General features: G+C 41.4%; 1 protein-coding gene across 5 annotated transcripts in view; it reads left to right on the forward strand.

Annotated features, from left to right (window-relative positions):
• Positions 1-20,692, forward strand: part of MINDY1 (MINDY lysine 48 deubiquitinase 1) — a 578,575-nt gene that overhangs the window by 53,895 nt on the left and 503,988 nt on the right. For 4 of the 5 annotated variants that reach the window (XM_044080036.1, XM_044080037.1, XM_044080035.1 and 1 more), the window contains exon 2: positions 7,376-9,062. In XM_044080036.1, coding sequence (XP_043935971.1) covers positions 8,343-9,062 — 720 coding nt within the window. In that variant the 5' untranslated portion in view covers positions 7,376-8,342. Of the gene's footprint in view, positions 1-3,347; positions 3,553-7,375; positions 9,063-20,692 lie in introns of all 5 variants that reach the window. The other variant, XM_044080034.1, reaches the window with a different exon arrangement.

The following is a 20,692-nucleotide window of genomic DNA, read 5'->3' on the forward strand; positions in this document are numbered from 1 at the left end:
TGTCAAATAACCCCTTTTAATACGTGAGCGCTTTCGGCAAAGGAAATTAATTTTTGGATTTTTCATATAAAAATGCATTATATAGTACTGATATAATAGTAGTATCTGATCAGCACTTTATGCATTATACACATCATGTTATTAACATGGGTTTGAGTAATACATTTTATATACGTGCATTCATGCACTTTTCATATACATGGTCATTTTTCATGCTTCAAAGTATTTATGTATTTATAATCAATTTGAATTCCTGCTTGTTATTTATTTGCCCTTTTGCCTTAGTTTAACTAAATATATACATTTTAGCTTATGAATTTAGTATGGAATGTTTTTTAAAAAGTGACTGGCTTTTACTTTTAGCCAACTTTTCTATGTAAATGGTGTTTTAATGCCAATATTTAATATGCCTTTAAATGTTGGAAAGTCATTGTGATGTTATTATTAATTTAAGTATTTAACATGGCAATTAAAGCCTTTAATTGTTTTAACTTTGTCTGAAGAAGGCGAGGGAATTTTCCTTTGCCGAAAGCGCTCACGTATTAAAAGGGGTTATTTGGCATCCTGCCTGTTCCTTGCTTTTTGGAGTCGTTGCCTTCATAGCTTTTTACTTGTTTGTTTGGTTTGTGAGGTATAACTACTAACATGCAGACTTAAAGGTTTCTTGACTTTGTAAATTCAAATGCCCTGGAGCAACTAGTCTGCACTCCAACTAGGGGAGCAAATGTTCTAGATTTGGTGCTAGCAAATATGGGAGAGTGCTGCACCCCCCCCCCCCTTGTGATGTCCTCACTAGTAAGATCGATTCACAAAGCATTCTCCCTTGAAATAAAGGTAAAAGCTCCGACCTAACCCAAAAAACTTTAAGAAGTTTACTAAAGCAAACTACCACCTATTAAGTGACGGCATAGCTAGTTTCCAAGCCCTAACAAATCCAGAAAACACAGAAACCTATGCAAAGGCATACATAAAAGTCCTGTGCAACAAACAACTGTATAGAATTGACAGCACTAGACCAAAATAAACCCAGGTCAAACTGCAGTAACAAGTCACTGCGCTGGAACCTAGGTATTAATAGGTTGTAAATGAAAAGGAAGAAAATTCTGTCAAAGAAAGAGAGGAATGTGTACAGTAAAGCAGAATGTCCTCATTAGTCTAGTCTAAACAAGCGAATCAGGGAGCTAGTAAAGTTTCTGAAAGCAAACTTTGTTAAAAATACCTTCCAAAGCCAAGGATAACCGTAAGGCATTTTTTAGTTATGTCTGCAATCTTTAAGGGCATCACCCAACAATGTGCGGAATTAGTTGTAGGTGGCATCACTGTAGCAAATTTATTGGCCGATTCATCTCGCATTTCACTTTTTCTTTACCCCCATTTCTCCCCAAGAAATGCTCTCCACCACTCCCATGCCAATTATCACCAAAGAGCAGGTTTCGAATGCGCTTTGTAATGCTAAAAAACATTGCTTCAGTGGGACCCAACGATATAACAGGCTGTCTCTTAAACAACTTTAAATCGGAACCTGTCAGGCCCATTAGGATCTCCATTTAACCACAGCCTCCAGACAGGCTTTGTCCCGATAGAGTGAAGGACAACAACAGTCATCCACCCGTATAAAGGCGGACCATCAACTGACCCTGGAAGTTACAGACCCATAGGTTTGAGTAGTCTGTTATGTAAGTCCATGGAAAAAAATAAGCAAGGACTTGATGAGTAATGACATAGGGAACCTCCAAACACTGTACGCGAGCCAATTTGGCTTTGTCAAGGACAAGTCATGCCTACTGAATCTGGTGGATTTCTTTGAGAAAGTCTCTAAGACCATGGATGAGAGTAAAACAATACATACCTTTTACTTCGACCTGACCAAGGCATTTGACACAATTCACCAGTCTGGTATTATAAATAAACTTGCAAAACTGGGTATAAATCCTTATGTCACCAGATAAGCAGCCAATTGGCTCACAGACAGGACACGTGGTTAAAATTGGTGAATCCAGATCCAGTAAAAGGTCAGTAACAAGTGGTGTGCCACAGGGCTCAGTGCTAGGATCACTCCTGTTTGGAATTTACTTCTCTGAAGTCAAGTCTAATGGGGAGAGTTTCTGGATGTCTATGTTTGCTGATGACTGCAAGCTGGGGACGGTCATTGAATCCTCCAACAATGTAGATATCTTTCAGGAGGGTCCAAATCAGACAAATGATTGGTGCCAAAGCCATAGCCTAAAATGAAGTACAAAAAAAACCCAATTGCATTATCTTACCCTTTGGGAAGTAAAGTACCCCTGCGACAACATTAATAGTAAACCCTTGTGAGTAGATTCAGAGGTCAGAGATCTAGGTACACAGATAGTAGCCTGAACTTTGACCGCCATGTGCCCACAGTGATGAGGAAGTCCTTCCATGAGGCACAACTTAGAAGTAAAGGTATGGCACCCAGATCCACGGAAATTATAGTCCAACTGTGTTCAGCCCCTATTAGTCCAATAATCTGGTACAGTGTGCCATTTGGCATATACTTGACTCGGCACTTAACAGCTGGAGTGATCTCAGAGCCTCGTCATAAAAAACATAGTGTGTAAACAAGATGTCCTATGTGGATAGACTAAAAGGCCTATCCCTTTATTGTGTCTCCTGCCAACTATTAAGGGATACTCTATGCCTGACCTATAAGGCACTCTCAGATCCAGCCTTGATGGAGCTGCTGTGCATCCACAAGACAAACGGGATAAGGGTGACCCATTCCAAACTTGGCAACTAAAACAAAACATTCTGGAGAGAGAGATGTGTCTCAAAGATTGCCCCTTCTTTGAAACAGGCTTCCTATTCATGATGAGCAAAGTCCTTCCATGGCTGTCTTCAAATGTTTGGCTCGGTGGATGGAGAATTACAAATTGACACCTGGTGTAGTACCTATGTAACTTATGGACAGGGGGCAATCTATAAAATACTCAAGGTATTGGCATAAACCTATGTCATCCTGTTTCCCCCGAAGGCCGTATATTAGGTAAAATCTGGCTATGTTGGCTAGGCTTTTAAGGCCTCGTACGTTGTTAGCCTAGTAATCTCTTATGAACCTATAAACTCTTAAGAAGATGTTGTCTCTGAATTATGCAACTTTGGAAGGTTGAACCTTTCTTGTGTACAATGTGGTCTCTTTCTTAAATACAGTAAAACCTTATACCGAATGGCCAGTTTAGTACTTGCTGAGCTTTAATTTTTTTAGTTATGTGATGGTAGTGGAAAAGTCTTATTGTCTTAAGAGAGACTATAAACTTAAACCAGTGCAATTTTCTATATATTTGACAGACGCAATACTTATAGATTGTATGTGTTTCTTCTTACAGCTGCCTGCCATAGTAAAACATAGGACATATTTAACTGGATTATGCCAAAGAATGTATAACACAGTAATATATTTAAAGGGAAGAATCCTTAATGAATGACCGTTGCCTCATGCTTCTCTGAGTGGTCAAGTGCACATTCCCTGAATGAAGAATGCCAGAGTCGCAAGATGCCAAGGATCAAAACACTGATGACCATTTATCATTGGTAATCACTGCTAGTTCAGTTTCTCTGTGTGCACTGATGGTGATTTCTTTGTTTTAGGAAATGTTTACATCATCTTGTTTTGTGCAATCATTGAGTTGGTATATCAAGTTAGGGCTATGGGGAGCATTTTGGTTCTCTTTTTTTTTTTTTTTTTTTTTTATGAACCATTAACCAGTCTTAAAGTCTACTAAATGTAAGAAACAACCACAAGGCTGGTCCGGAGTTAAAAAAACGAACACTTTTAATCTTGAACAGTAGACAACACAGTAGTAAACTGTAAAAAACAGTGGCAAGACATAAATGCGCTTTCACCTATCCATAGGCATCATCAGAGTCATAGTACAACTAACCTATTCACAATTTATAGCCAACCTTCTAAATTCACTTCCTGTTACACCCTTATTATCTAATTAAAAATGACTACTCCACTATTCACAATGTAAAAAAATAAAATAATGAATAAAAATGCATAAATACCAAAACACCTTAACACTATCCCTAATTTTTATACATACATACATAGTACTATTTGTAGGAAACGTATTGTAAAACAACAACACAATAATTCAGCTTAATCTCCTAAACTATAGTACAATATTAAACATCACCCTTTGAATCACCATCAACATTGTTTTCTTTTTTGTTTTAAAATGGGAACAGTAGAAATGTATTCGTTAATGCCAAGAAATATTTTGGCATTAAGTCTTCATTGCCGCAGTGTTTCCTTGATTTCAATATCAAATTTTGGATTGCCCCCTCTTTCATTCAGTAATACGCATTCGATGACGAAGAATATAAATCTTCTAAAATTGTTACATCTAGTGCTGTGCATGTACAAAGCACTAACATCCTTTTTATTCTTAATGTCTCAACGTGTTCAGCAATCCTGTCCCAAAGTCGTCTTGTGGTTTTACCCACGTAGAACACTGGGCAGGTTACACATTTTCCCAAGTATACCACCATATCAGTGTTGCAATTGCAATGACCCGGGCACTGTAAGTTCCTATGGTAACCTGAGATCTCTAAATAAGGCCCATCATTAATACATTTACATACTTTACGTGACCAATATTTGCTCATTTTTGCTCTATAGCCAACCATGAGATCTCTGTCATGTCTTTCCAACAAATTGTTGATGTTTCTACCCCTACTGTACACTATTTTGGGTTTGTCTCCCAAGTTTTGATCTATACTCAAGGTCAAATACCCCATTCCATACAGAATGTACTCCGGACACAATCAGAGGGGTAAGATGGTTATATTGCATTACCAAGGCATGCCCACCAAATAACCCATGATTTTTGTTGTTAACAGAAATTTGTTCACTCTCTTAAAATGGGTTTGAATTTCGTGGGTCTAGCCTTGGTTACCTCATTTCTCGTCCTGACCAAAAGTCTCATAGGGTACCCCCTATCTTTGAACATGCCTATAAGTTTTCCAATTTCTTGTTGAAACATTGAAGTCAGTAGTAAAGTTGTGCATGCTGCTGGCTGACAAGTATTGACTAAATCTTGATGGCTGATGTACAAAATATGTAAGCAGGAGCCCATTTTTTTCTGTCTGTATTTGGTCATGTCCAGAAGTGGAACTTTACCCTGTGTAGGAGGCATTTGTTCGTTCCATGTAGTTAATGAATTCAGCAAATTCTTCTCCATTATTTACATCCGGGGTGGTGTAGCGGTAGCGTTGTTGCCTCACAGCAAGAGGTTCTCCCGTTCGATCCTCGGCTGGACTGCGGGGAGTGCCTTCTGTGTGGAGTCTCCATGTCCTCCCCGCAGTTGGGTGGGCGTTCGAAAGACATGCGTAAATGGGCGTGCCTTTGAAGGTTGAACGTCGAGCTGGCACCTCGGCTTTCGTCAAAATCTGCTGCCAATCATTAGCAGAACGGAGTTCCGCTGTGGCGACCCCTAACCAGGAAAAGCCAAAAGACAACAACTTCTCCATTATTTACATTCTATGCAGTGAAAATGTCATTAATAAAGTGGTAATAACAAATCAAGTGGTGGTTGAATCTTGCAGGTGTAGACCTCTTTCTGTCTGTCCTCCCAGTAGGTAAGTGTACTGTTTGCTAGGCTGGGGCCATTGCTGCTCCCATGGTAATTAATGCTTGCTTGTACCAGGAGCCAGAAAAATGTATGTAATTATTGTTGAGTACTAAACTTAGGATTTCTCTGATTTATCTCACTTGGGTAGGTGTCACTATCATTTTCCAGTTTTGAGGTAATTACTTGTAGGCAGAAATGGTGGGGAGAACATATTACTTGTCAAGTCAGTGTTCCGCTTATACCCAGTTAACATTTTATTGATAAGGACAAGACCAAAAGTGCATTGGTTATTTTTCCTGTGGTCTTCCTCACATAGCCTGGGAAGTCCTCTTCCAGCTTGCAGATACAGGAAGGTGTTTATGTTTCAGATTATGTTGTAAATACTTAAAATCTGTTTTAGATCTGAAGAATTCTTTATTTGCAGGGCAAAAGCAGTCATTTGGCTGTTTTTATTCTTGATCATTATTTATTTTTTAATCCAAGTTTTTTTTGATACATATGTTACTAGCTGCGGAAAATTTAATGCTGTTTATGTATTCTTGAGTAAAGTGAAAAATTTATCCGGAAGAAAACAATTGCGTGGATTAATTTGCTAGCTTTTATTAGTGCCAGTTTTAGAATTGTTTTTAACCGTTCAGTGCTTCAGTTCTTTGGTTAATTTATTTTTAAAAGCTGCCTTTAGTTTCATTCAGTAAGTTGCTGATTAAGGCTGTAACTATTTTTTTTTTCTTCAAAGAAGATATCTTTTATTATTTTTTTCCACATTTGGCCATGAGAAGCGATCAGCAGTCCTTGTGGTGGGCAGTTGACATTGTTTTTCTTCATAGTTAGCATATGCTCCTCCCTTGCTGGTACCTTACTCTTACTTGCCCAAGTGTACAGTTTTGCATGTTTGATGCCCTGGCATATTCAGTAAGTGTATCTGAAGCCATCATTCTACATTTGTTTTATGGTTTAGTAATTTGGTACTGAATGTCTGAGAAGTAGTCTTATTTTACTCATGGATTCTGTTATGTCTGATAATATATATTGTAGAAAGAAAGTCATCCCACCAGAATACAGTATGCTTTATCTTAAGCTGTAGAATTGGGACCATCATGAACAGGCATGTATACAAGATTACAATGGAAGTGGAAATACAGAAGTATGTGGTTGCCAGCTCCATATTAAGCTTTCAGCCTCTGTACAAGAGTAGAAGGTACAGAACTGAAAATCCCAGCTATATTATCATGAAAGACTTAAACCCAGAATGCTTCACTACCTGAATGTGTAAGCTAATGTATTTCTTTGCTACATGCATCAATAGTAGTAGTAGTTGTCTACTATCTAGAAAGACCTCTTTTTAATTAATTCTTGTAGCTGGAGCACATCATATTGAACGTTAACATGCAATGATATAGTATTGAAACCACAATGTAAGTAAGAAGTTGCTCCTGTAATGAGGCAGATTGTTTTGTTTAACTTGAACTTTGTTTTGTTTAACTTAAACTTTGTTTAACTTGAACTTGCAGGTGTATTTAAATTGTTGTCCAGTACCTACCATGACATAATTTTGTGGGTGTGGTTAAACAGTGAAACTAAAGTCAAACAGCACTCTGCAATCTTCATTTTTGCAAAACAACCTTGCATCATTATCATGAGGAATATAAATGGAAAAAAAATTAATACTGAAACAGTGATGCTTTCAAAAGTGACCAATACACTTTAAGAAACTTTGTTGAAGCTTGTTGAAAAAAAAAGGAATGCAATTTACCATGTGTATTTTTTTGTTTTAATAGGCCATCTTGCTTCAATGCAGTCACTACTCTGCTGCCTGAAGAAGCCTGGTTGAAGAGAAGAAAAGACAGACTGAGAAGAGTTTGACTTCAAAGAGAGTGGAGGAATTAGTGGAGCAAGTGGGAGAAAGAGAGAGAGAAGAGCAGTGGAGAAGTGAATGTGAAGCGAGCGGTTTAACACCTGTTACTTAGGAAGAAGAATGTATAAGTCTGGTTACTTAAAAAAGGGTCTTGAGAGCTGAGGGTAGAAGACGACTGTAGGTGGGTGGGACTCTAGTTAATCAAGAACGTACAGTGTAACCATTTTATATATTAAAATGGTATCTGGTTCTGATTCAGTAACTGCTGATACATTAATTTTAATAGTGTCTAGTAGTAATGTGTTATAAAGCTTGATGGTAGAAAGCTGTAGTATTTAGAAGTTTAAGAAATAAGTTTAATTGAAATGGAGGAACCAGAGCTTTGACAATTGATATGCATTGATGGCTGAAAAAGTATACAGAAATGCTAACAGAAATCAGATTATGATTGCTGAATGATGCAAAAAAGAGGCTTCTTAAATGTTTTAATAGCCGGAAGCTGGCTAAATGAAGATAGGTTACTCTAATTTGGTTTAATTTAAAATTAAAAAGTGTGATTTACAGGATTTTTATTGGTCAGTTCTTATTAATGCAACTTGCTATAAATAGGCTCTTTAGGAAAGTTTTGTACAAAAAACTTAAACTTTTTAGAAGCAAATATGAAGGGCACAATGTCATCTTCTTTGCAATAAGGCTTCATTTTGTAAACCGATCTTAGTTTTGTAATGTAAAAGACCAAACAGAATTGAGCAATTAGTATGATTTCATGCTGTAATTTTAGACATTGGAATCAAATGCAAAGTTTTTCTCAGTAGTGCCTGGAAATAACACTGCATTATTGTAAGGACATATATTTGTTTCTCAGTTTCAAAAACACTGCCTGTTTAAAAATGGAAGCTCAGGTGGTTCATGAGGAAGAGAAAAAAAATTATGAAGAGGAAGCAGTAAATGTAGAATGTCCTAATCTTGAAAGCTCAGAGGTTGTTGATCGTAGTAAACCTGCTGGCTTGAAGCAAGGCAGTGAAGGGGGGCATGATAATATTGTCTTAGGAGAAAATGTTTTAGAGAATGAGGCAGGTCCCCTGATGTCTGAATCAGATAAAGCTATTACTTTAACTAACAAAGACAATGGGATTATTGAAGGGGAAACCAGAGAAAGGCCTCTGATTGAACAAGATCAAAATCTTGAAAAGAAGGCAGAGGCAAAGTCTGTGGAAATACTTCAAAATATTTGTGAGGCTGAATCATCATTGTCCATCTCCATTGATGGAACCAAAGGGATTGAATTGGACAAATCAGAACACCTGTTTGCAAAGAATGTGAATAGTAAAGATCCGCCAGTTGAGGTAATGAGCAGCCAGGATCAGAGCAGTGATAATTGCCCAGAGTCCTCTGACTATGATGCATGTGAACCATCTGGATCATCTGACACTGGAGGAGCATGTTCTGTCAGTACTCTTTCAAAGTTACCAGTTGGTGATCCATTGACCACTTACTACTATGTGAAGTGGATTAACTGGAAGGGTGAGCGGACTCCAGTTATCATGCAAAGTGAGAACGGGCCCTGTCCTCTCTTGGCAATTATGAATATACTCTTCTTACGGTGGAAGGTAAGTGAACGCAACTGAAATTAAGAAGGAAAAAGCATACATTATAAAGGGCAAGTTGGTGATGTGATGTTTTGACTGTAGGAAACGTATGGTTTATTGTCAAGTGAAGATTACAACATTTCACAGAATGTACTAGTTTACGTCAAACTTGAATGTCAGCATTAGTTTTAATTTATTATTTTATTCTTCTTTTTTTAAGTGACTTGGTTAGTTACTGATAATTTTTTTTACCACAATCCTGAGCAACACATGCAAAATGTTCACAGTTGCACATACATACATACATACATGAATGTAATTGTAAGTAGTATATATGGTTACATGTATATGAATTGTGTTACTCTTGTCAGTCATTTTGTCACCAGAGTGAACTGTGTCAAAGATGTTAATCATTTGATCATTGTTGCAGCAGTAGCCTTAGCTATCTGGATTACATCCTGCTAAGGCTAAAACATCTGGACAGCTTACAAAGCTTAAGTAGCTAAGCTTACCCTTGATAATGAATCCACTCAGGATTCTCCCTCCACTTACCCAAACCATTAATCAAATTGAACAAAGATGAAGAAAGAGTGGTTTGGGTGCCAGGCTCTTCAGACCCTTCCTGCCACTTAAGAGTACTCCTCCTCTTATAGGCTTTCGAGGGTTGGTGGTCACTAATGCTGTTCTGTTGTTGGGCAGATAAGTTCCCTTTGGGGGGGGGATTTCCACTTTTTTATTTTTATGACAAAGTGAATTTTTTTTGTGAAATTGTTCATTTTAAGCTGGGGGGGCTGTCATGTAGGATTTAACTTTTTAGCAGGTGCAGTAGTTTTTATTTCTGATTAAAAAAAAAATTGTTAAAGGTAACTTGAAACAAATTTTCCTTGGTAAAAGTTGTCATCTAATGTTGTTAATCTTCATTCATTCAAGACTGATGGGTATCTGTTCCGTCATCTGAACAGACTCTGCCATTATAACATGCTCGCACCAGCCAAAAAAACTCTTGAGCTAAGCTTACCCATAGTGCCCCTCTCTGTATCATCTCAGATCTCATTTGCCAAGTAGAGTATCAAGACACATCAGGCCAGCTCTTCAGCTTAGTGGTTTAGATTTTCTATTCCTTTTTCAATAATATTTTTGCTACCTTTGAGATTTTTCCCTTCTAATATTACTACTAGTAGTTGTTGATAGTTTGCTTACCTTTTTCTATCTGCGTGAGTGATTTTTTTTCCATATTTCTTACCAATTCTTGATATCTGTTTGTACCATGCTGGTACAGGCCCCACCCTTACCTCTGTGGTAATTAATACCATTGTTGGTATCCCCCCCCTTTTCTTTCCTTCCTTTTACTGCTGGGTATTCTTTATTACCATTGTTGGTAATAAAAAAAAAAAAAATCAGTCTTTTGTTCCTTGACAATGTGTGTGTATCTCTGTTTTCGCCTACTGCTGTTCTGACAGGGCCTTTCCCTAATTGTTGTTGTGGCTTGGTATTTGAATTGTAGACCGTTTGTGATAATTGCTGATAAGAAAGGGGCAATAGGGTTTAAACAGTGTGATAAGTGTAGCAGGAAAATGCCAAATTCCAACAGACATTTGTCTTGTGTTTTTTGCATTGGTGTTTCACACTTAAAAATTCAACCCCCCCCCATGCAAACTATTAAGGGATTTAGCACCCACACATTGGCTGAGAGAAAGGACAAATTAATATTAAAGGGTCTCTTGAAAAAGCCTTTCTCGGAGGCATTATCTGAGGTGGAGGTCTCAATCCTTCCTAAAAAGGAACATAAGAAGAGGAGTCGGTCTGTTACATCCTCTCCTCATACTAGTGGATCTAAATCTACTAGTTCCCCATGAAGCCAAAATATCCAGAATTGACTTCTGCACCTATCTCTGCATTGGAGCCTAAAACTGCATCTGTGGTGCCATCCTCGGCTACGGAACCGATTTTATGTCTAAAGTACCTATGGTACTGACCACCGCTATGGTACCACTGCCCCTCTCGGCACCAAAAATAGTCTCCCCAATTCAGGTCATTACTCCCCCTTCAAAGCAACCTTCTGGTCCTTTGACCACATGGTGTCTAATGGGGAGACCTTGGCTCAAACCCAATATTCCCTGTCTGTAGATCCTTTTTCTCAGACAACAATTGAGTCCATTTCTTGAACAGCCTGATTCTCCATTGGTGATGTCGACCCGCTCCACCTGGAACCTTTCGGAGCTCGACATAGTGAGACTCGTGGATCAGCTCCCTGTGGCTAGAGGAATTTCTACTTTTTCTAAGTCATTCCTTCTACCCAGAGCCGAGGAATTTTCTTCAAAGACTCTGACATATATTCCTCCTTCAACCTCCCTGCAGGTATTTGAGCCCTTTATGCCAATGCCTATCCCAGTTCCAGCTTCTTTGGTTCCATTTGTAGATCTTGCATGTCTATGGTCCTCAACTCAGCCGGAGCTAACCCATCCTCGAGATCGTGACTAGTGTGTCGGCACCGTGACCCCTAGTATGGCCTTGTTTTTTCTACGGTGCCATCTATGGTTCTGGTGCTTTGATTGCTCTGAGTCCTGTCGCAGCTCCCTCCCTAGTGGTGGGTTCATTGGAGTGGGTGTAACCCCGGTTCCGAGGTTGTCTTTCTGGGTTCTGGGCCCCCATCCCTCTTTGGGCAGGCCTGCTTTCCAGGTGATGGAGAGGGCACTCGTCTCAGCAGGTTCACAGCTGGGTTCCTTCAGTGCCAGAATGCCACAATATACATGTTCTCTAAACCGCAGCTGACACAGTCCACTTACCCTGGGACATTGAGCATGAGAATCTCAAGATACCCTACCACAGGGCACCTTCTCTTTGGAGTCCACTTCAGATGCACCCGCTGAGGAGCCGCCCTGTAAGAGATTGTGCAAGAGGAAGCACATGGATTCCACTGAAGAATCCCTTACCGAAGATACAGACTATGATGAGGGGGAAGGGCCCCCACGGTCACCCCCTGAAGATGTCTCCTTTGGGGATATACTAGAAATCTTAAAACAGCCGGGAGACTGGAAGCCCTCCAACCCTTCCTCTGATGAGTTTGTATTCTTGCAGGCTTTCTTTGCTCAACCCTCTACTTCCTGGTTGACCCCATCTGCAGATTATCTAGTTCAACTCATCGTGCTGTGTGCCTGGAAGAGTCCTGACACCATTGAGCCTACCCCCCCGGAGACGGACAAAATTCTGTCCCCTCCAGAGGATCACCCTCATTGATCCAAAGGCTTGGCAGCAGACGCTATGGAGGTGGCGGCGGCCACTAGGAAAGAACTCGCCAAGGAGAGTTCTGTCTGCCCTCCAAACAGGGAGTCTCGGACGATGGTCAAACTAGGGAAATGAGTGTATGTTTCATTGACTTTTGCCATTCATTCCTTGAAATACTAGGCACACTTTACCGTCTCCAGAGAGACCTGATTATGGAACTCTTGGAAACCATAGCAGGAGCAGTATCTGATGAGGTATGTGACAAAGTTACCGCACAGCTTGCCACCCTAGAATCCATATCTTATTCATCCGTGTGGTTGATTTCTCATACTACCGAAAGGGCGGCTAGAGCAGCGGGTGCAGGAGTCATGAGACGCCACACCTGGATGCACTTATGTGACTTTGCGGACCCTTTTAAGTCTTCCTTTGTCAACGCTCCCGTTGATGCTTCCTCTGTTTTTGGCTTAAAGGTAAAAGACACATTAGCCAGGTGTGAAAAGGATGGCAAGACCCTGTCTGCCGTGGGCATGTGTTTTTCCACTCCCCAACGATCCTACTTTAGGAATCAGAAAGTGGAAAGATGTGGTACAGGAAATTCCAGGGTCCTTTCCCTGACACACGTGGTGATCCCCCCCATGGGGTAGAGGGGGGGGACTCATCAGGAAGACTCTCCTTCCGAGGTAGAGGGGAATCCGCATAATTGGGGATCTAGAGATTCTTTCTCTGAACAGCCCTATCAGTACTCAGAAAGAGCAACCCGATTGCTTACCTCTGGAAGCAGTCTGGGAACAATTCTCCCTGCACCATATCCCCGGCAATTCATAACGACAGATTCTTGGGTGCAGATGATAATTACCAGAGGTTATTACATCCCTTTCGATATTTTCCCAAAGCTGCAAAGGTAAATTCCTGTCATTCTACCCAGTCAATGGGATGCAGCTCCTCAAGAAATTCAAAAGCTTCTTCTAAAAAGTCATCCAAACAGTCCCACCAGACCAGATAGAATCCGGATTTTACTCTAGGTTCTTTTTAGTGCCCAAAAAAGACAGGGGATTGGAGGCCAATTTTGAATCTCAGCATCCTAAACAGGTTTGTCAGGCAGACAAAATTCCGGATCCGGATGGTCATGGTTCAGTCTATCCTCCCATTCCTGGAGAAAGACGATTGGATGTGCTCGATAGATCTCCAGGTTGTCTATTATCACACAAAAATGGACAAATGCTCCAAGAGATTCCTCCGCTTTTGCCTGGGAGCAAATCACTACCAATTCCAAGCGCTGCCCTTTGGTCTCTCTACAGCCCCCAGAGTGTTCACCAAGTGCATGGCAGTGGTAACAGCTCACTAGAGACTGCAAGGATTCTGGGTTTTTCTGTATTTAAATGATTGGCTTTTCACCCCTACTAAGCGTCTACTGCTTCTAGCCTTACATTACACCCTACAGCTAGCAAAAAGCTTAATAAACAAAGAAAAGTCCAAATTGATACCTACTCAAAATCTAGAATTCATAGGAGCAACTTTCGACACTCAGTCTTGCTTAGTCGCCCTTCCACTTCACAGGCTGCAAAGACTAAGGTCTCAACTCCAGGTGATACTCTTTCAGGACAAGATCTCAGCTCGCGCAGTCCATCAGCTACTAGGATCAATGGCAGCATCGATTTACTATAGTTCCTCTAGAAAGACTACACATGAGACTCCTACAGTGGCTCCTAGCATCACAGTGGTCCCTTTAACTCATCCTATGTCCTTTCTGATCCGCATAACAAATTGATGCAAGCTAGACTTAAATTGGTGGATGAAACCAGAAAAGGACCTATGGAGTCATCTCTTCTCACCCTCTCAGCCCAAGGCCATAGTGACCATGGACGCATCCCTGATGGGGTTGGGGGGGCATTGCCAGGAAAAGACAGTCCAAGGCACTTTGGTCCCATGTGGAGGTCAACCTGCATGTAAGTGTTCTAGAGCTGAGGGCTCTGCTTTTAGTGTTGCAAGCATTCCAATCTGTCCTCCCGTCAGGGACAATTGCTATCCAGTTGGAGAACATGTCCGAAGTCTGGAATATCAACAAACCGAGGAACCTAATCCTACTCGTGTCTTGAAGCCATGAGAATTTTGCAATGGGCGATATCTTCCAACCGCTTTCTTATAACAACATACATTCCCGGGGATTCCAACGTGATTGCAGACAAGCTGAGCAGATGCATTCTCCTGCCTCACGAGTGGTCCCTCAATCTTGTCATAGCAGCGAAGATCTTCAGCTGCTGGGCCAGCCTTGCTGTGATTTATTCACGTCCTCCGCAAACCACAAATGCACCAGCTACTTTGCCCTAATCCCCCTTCTGGGGGAGTCCCCAAAAGACACTTTAATGTACGATTGGCCCGCAGGACGACTTTATGCTTTTCCTCCTCTTCCTCTAATCCCACAATTCATTAAAAAAGCTCTTAGGTTGAGAAGCAGAGTAATCCTCATTGCACCTTATTGTCCCCGACAAGTTTGGTTTCCCTTCCTTTGGCCTCACCTAGTCACTGACCATGGATGCTGGATCCAACTCCGGAATTGCTGTTGCACCCGCAAGGATTGATCCATCCAAACATATAGAGTCTCAAGTGGACAGCTTGGTTCCTCCACTTGCAGTAATTGCCAGGCAGAATAATCTATCCTCCCCTTTACGAAACATTATTTTGGCTTCCCATAAACCATCCACCAGGAAACTTTATCTCAGCGAATGGAAAAGATTCATAGTTTGGTCTCGAGAGAAAAGACTAGACCTCTTTTTGGCTTTGGTTAGTTCTGTACTGGACTATTTATCAAATCTCTGCCATTCGGGAGCGGCAGCTTCCACTATTCGAGTGCACCTGGTGGCTATGTCAAACTTCTACAATGGCTTCCAGAACCCCTCTTTGATATCTCACTGTTTCTGTAAGACCTTTTTGAAAGGCATCACACATACTAGACCACCCTTCAAGGAACCAGTCGAACCTTGGAATTTGACACTAATTCTGCAGTCTTTGACTTGTCCTCCCTTTGAGCCTGCTGACACTTGTGATATGAAGTGTTTAGCCTGAAAAACTGTTTTCTTGGTAGCAATTACCTCGTCAAGGCGAATATCAGAACTACAGGCTTTGTGCATAAAGCACCTTTGTATGTTTTTCCATAAAGACAGAGTATCACTTCGGACTAACACCTCCTCCTTGCCCAAAGTTTTGGATTTGACTCTTAATCAGTCAATTGACCTGCCAGTCTTCTCCAATTTTTCTAATAAAGGAGAATGTCAGAATTTGCTGGATGTGCATAGACAGTTAAGTTCCTACTTGGACAGGACTAAATCACTACGAAAATCTGACCAATTATTCTTATCCTTCTCAGAACCAAAATTGGGAAAACCTGTTTCTAAATTAACTTTAGCTAAATGGCTGAGAGATTGTATTTCCTTTGCTTACCAACAAAACAAAGTCCTTTTACCAGCTAAGGTCAAAGCACATACAACCAGATCAGTTGCAATATCTGTTGCCTTCCATTCAAGAGCTTCTGTGCTTGACAGTTGTGCAGCAGCCACATGGGCTACTCTTCATAAATTTATCACTCATTACAAATTGGACTTTGTCTCCAGGGGGAGAGCATCCTTTGGCTCAGTGGTGCTCAGGAATATCCTTTCATAGGGCCTCCCAGGACATAAAGTAGCTAGGGACTCTGTCCTGTCAGTCATGAATGAATGAAGATTAACAACATCAGATAAAGAAGTTATTTTCTTACCATAACATTCCATCTGTGTTGTTGATCTTCATTCATTTATTACAACCCATCCTACTACCCCATCTGAATGACTCCTGGAGGTTTGGATTTGGTCCTAGGTTCATGATGGGGAATTTGCTCAGACAAAGCCTCCACTTTTTTTTTCTTGTGGGAAAACTCGATCTGAGGTGATAGAGAAGGGGCACTGTGGCTAAGCTTAGCTTGACAGTTTTTTTTGCTGGCTTGAGCTTGTTGTAACGGCTGAGTCGGTTACGATGATGGAACTGATACCCATCAGTCATGAAAGAATGAAGATCAAAAACACAGATGGAAAGTTATGGTAAGAACATAACGTCTTTTTTTTATTACTTTTGGGGGCCTGGAGTAAGTGTTTTAAAATTCGTTTCACTTTATTTTTTGATGGAAAAACACAACCTTTTTGATATCTGTTTCATTGACTACTGCTGCCAGATATCCTTTGGATTCAGGTGTTATTTTTGGCTTCACCATTGAGCATCCTATCAGTTTTTAATTTCTTCCTTTTTACAGCCATAAAAGAAAAAGCTTTATAAACCGCTTTTTCCACTTTAGCAAGTTTCTGAATTGTCTCTGATACATAAGAGTGACTCTGCTGTCGGCACTTCTGGTTCCTCAGCCCATTCATCTTTTTTCCTTTTTCCACTCTGGTATAGTCCTTACGACCAGCAAGGGCTGGGGTTTATACACTTCCTCATCTGCTGCTGGAGTGCCGTTGGTAGGCATGGGAGACCCACATATGTTGGTCTTGGAAGAAGGACCAGGGAATACTCCTTTGCTTAGCCAGACTGGAAATTCCTGTCCCAAGGGACATTTTGCTTGTCAAAGGTAGGTCTGCTTCTTCAGAAATTCCTGTTGAATAGAAATTAAAAGTAAGGCAGATATCTTCATCTGACTCATTTACCTGGAATTGGAGTGATTTGTTTGGCTTGGTTCAGGGCTTAGTTCATTCTCCTAATCCTTCCAGTTCTTGTGTTTGTAGTGGAACAAAAAAAGGGATTCCTTACTGTTTGGGAATGTTCACTGATTTGAACAACAAAATAATTGAGGGTACAACCGTTTTCTCTCTTCAGGTTTCTGATTATGATTCTGAGGAGCATGTGGCTTCTGACGGTCCCTAGGAAGGTTTTTCTTTTTCTGAAACATTTCTCAAAAACAAATTAATTGTTCAATAGGAACATAATGATTTTCCGCTGTCTTTAAAGAAATATGACTTATTGGAAATAGAATTTCTGAACCTGCTCCGTTTCCTTGTGTTCTACTAGCATTGGAAGATGTGTTTTGTTTATAGCGTGCAACTTACCTGGCCGCTAGTCTGCTTGCCTCCACGAAAGTAGGTGGATTGTGTAAAGTTCATCAATGTTATAAGTTTTGATGTGAAAGTGTTCAATCTCGCTGTTTGTTCTTACACACGGGTTCGGAGCCGATCCTCGGCACCGAGTCGGCCGCATCGCAAAGCTCTGCATCTTAGAGAAGCTCGAGACCATACTATATCCCATAATCCTCCCTGCTATCCCTCAGATCTAGTTTGCCATTGCAACAGATTGGTCGAGGAGAGCTCGGGCCAGAGAGAGAAATTTAGTTTATCGATCAGATAAGCAATATTTTGTAAAAAAATTTTTTGTCAATCTACCTTAGATAGAGTAGTACGTGTGTGTGTGTGTGTGTGTGTGTGTGTGTGTGTGTGTGTGTGTGTGTGTGTGTGTGTGTGTGTTTTGATAGATATCCCTTAGATATACATATATATATATATATATATATATATATATATATATATATATACATACATAGATAGATAGATATATATATATATATATATATATATATATATATATATATATATATACAGACATAGGTTTTTAGCTACGGCCTTCTTGTTTCTGTCAGGAATCTGACATTTTCTTACCAGTGTTAGTTTATATAGTGTTTGTAGTGTAGTGGTTCTCTTAGATATATAGATATATAGATATATATATATATATATATATATATATATATATATATATATAGATATATAGATATATATATATATATATATATATAGATATATATATAGATATATATATAGATATATATATAGATATATATATATATAGTTACTGTTAGCTTTATTATCTTGTATCTATACTATTATTGTAGTCACTGTTTTAGTGTTGTTGACTTGTATTGTGTACCATGTCAGAGAAAGCTAAATCCGGCTTTGAGATGTCAGTGTGGACAGAAAATGTCCATCACTGACAATCATGCTTCCTGCGTCTACTGCCTTGGCCCTCTCCATTTGCAGGAGGACTGCTCCATCTGTCATTCCTTTAGTGGGAGGGTCATGACAGAGAGGCGCAGGAAGCTGATTGACAGGGGCTTACTTAAGCCTGACTTCCAGGAGGCCTTGGAGAAGTCCGACCAAGCTTCTAAGTCTTCGAAGGGGTCAAAGATGTCGGAGCCAATGTCATTGGCTCCGAGCTCATCTTCCAAGATTCGTTCGCCGGTTCCACAGACCTCGGGGCTGAGCATCTAACGGTTATCTTTCACTGAGCCCCAGGTCTTGGAACCGGTGTCTGAGCTGCCTCCACCGTCGATTCTTCGGTCGGTGCCATCTTTGTCTCCTTCGACCCGGTGTTCCAGACCATTATCCAATACTGATGTGGATCGTGTCGTACAAAAACTAATGGAAAACACGGCCCTGTCCAAGCTGATTGCGGTTTCGTCCCAGTTGGTGTCGAAACTGGAAGGCCTCCTCCTTCGAGACTCATCCAGTCTTCGGAGCCGGGAGAGGATGAAGCGATGATAGTGGAGCCCTCGGTGCCGAATCCGTCCATTGCGCGATCGACGCCATTGACTTTGACTCCTTTGGAGCCCGTAGGGGAGTCGCAGAGCTGACTATCTCTCCTTGGTTCCAGGACCGAGAGTCATACCGATTTTTTTGGTGCCGACTCTCCCTCTCGGGGCCTCAGCGCTAATAAGGATTCTAGGACTATGGACAGATATGGGAAGCGCGTTTTTAGTTCAGCGACTTTTTCCATACGTTCGCTAAACTACTTGACACATTTTACACGACTGCAGAGGGATCTCATTAAGGAACTGGGAGATACCCTCCAGGGTAACACAGATGCTGCTGTCTCAGACAAGGTGACAGCACAACCTAACACCCTTACTTCAATAGCAAACTCATCCATGAGGCTCATCTCATATGTGGCCGAAGGATCGAGTAGAGCTGCAGCTTCAGAGATTGCTCTCCGTAGACAATCCTGGATGTGGCTGTGCTCCTTTGCGGAAGCCTTCAAGTCTTCCTTTGCCATGCCCCCTTTGATGGTGCCACGCTGTTTGGGCCCAAAGTAAAGGAGACTCTAAGTCGGTGTGAAGAAGAGGGGAAGACCCTGTCTGCTGTTGGGGTCAGTTTTTTCGCTCCAACTAGACCGTTCCCCAAAGGGCAACGAAGCGGAAAAATGTGGTTCCGTAAGACTCTGGGATCTTTCCAAGCCACACAGGGTGATGCCCCCTCCAGAGGCAGAGGAGGGGGAAGAAATGGAAGACGCCATCCTGGCGGCAGAGGGGGTCCGCAAAATCGGGGCAACAGGGATACCGTCCCTGGGAAGCCCTTCCAGCACTCCTGAGTGGAGGCCCGACTGTCCTGCTCTGGAGGCAGTCGGGGGTCACTTGGCTTTATATCCCACAGGCCTGGCTAAATCTTACCTCGGATTCTTGGGTAAAAAGCATAGTAACCAGAGGATACAAAATTCCCTTTACGTCCACCCCACCTCAACAAAAGAGATTTCCAGATGTGCCACCCCATCTGCGAGATCCAGCAGCTGTAGAAATTTCAAAGCTGCTCAAAAAAAGAGTCATCCAGCCAGTCCCGGCGGACCAAAGAGGATCCAGAACTTACTCAAGGTTTTTTTTAGTTCCAAAAAAGACAGGGGACTGGAGACTGATTTTGGATCTCACAAAACTCAACACCTTCGTAAGGAAGGAAAAGTTCCGGATGGTCACGCTTCAGTCGATCCTTGCCTTCTTACAGAAGGACGATTGGATGTGCTCGATAGATCTCAAGGACGTGTACTACCACATCAAAATGGCCAGGCCATCCAGAGATTACCTGTGCTTCTGGCTGGGAGCCAGTCATTTCAGTTTCGAGCTCTCCCCTTTGGTCTCACCTCAGCCCCCAGGGTGTTCACCAAATGCATGGCAGTAGTGGCGTCTCACTTGAGACGACAAGGATTCCGAATGTTTCCGTATCTAGACGACTGGCTCCTCACCGCCACCACCAAGCATCGTCTTGTACACAGTCGACCTTTGTTCCAATTAAGGAATTTCAGTCACTTTCGAAAAATCTGTCTTATCGCCCCCGCAGCATATCTCATTTATCGGGGCAGATCTGGATACAAGGTTAACACTGTTAAAGCTTCCTCCACTAAGAGCGTCAGCCCTCAAAGAACAGGTTCTGCTTCTTCTTCAGAACAGGAAAGCCCCGGCCAAGCTAGTGTTAAAGGTTCTGGGACTGATGGCAGCGTCTCTGATTGCAGTTCCCATGGGCAGATTGCACATGAGGGTCCTCCAATGGCTGCTTTTCGCGCAATGGTCGTTCCAGCAGCTACCCTTATCACACGAGATACTAATAACAGACTCTTGCAAACAAGATCTTTCATGGTGGGGAACAGTCATG

This window comes from Protopterus annectens, chromosome 8.part0, assembly GCF_019279795.1.
Source record: "Protopterus annectens isolate FY-2018-M chromosome 8.part0, PAN1.0, whole genome shotgun sequence".
In the NCBI taxonomy this organism is placed as follows: Eukaryota; Metazoa; Chordata; order Ceratodontiformes; family Protopteridae; genus Protopterus; species Protopterus annectens.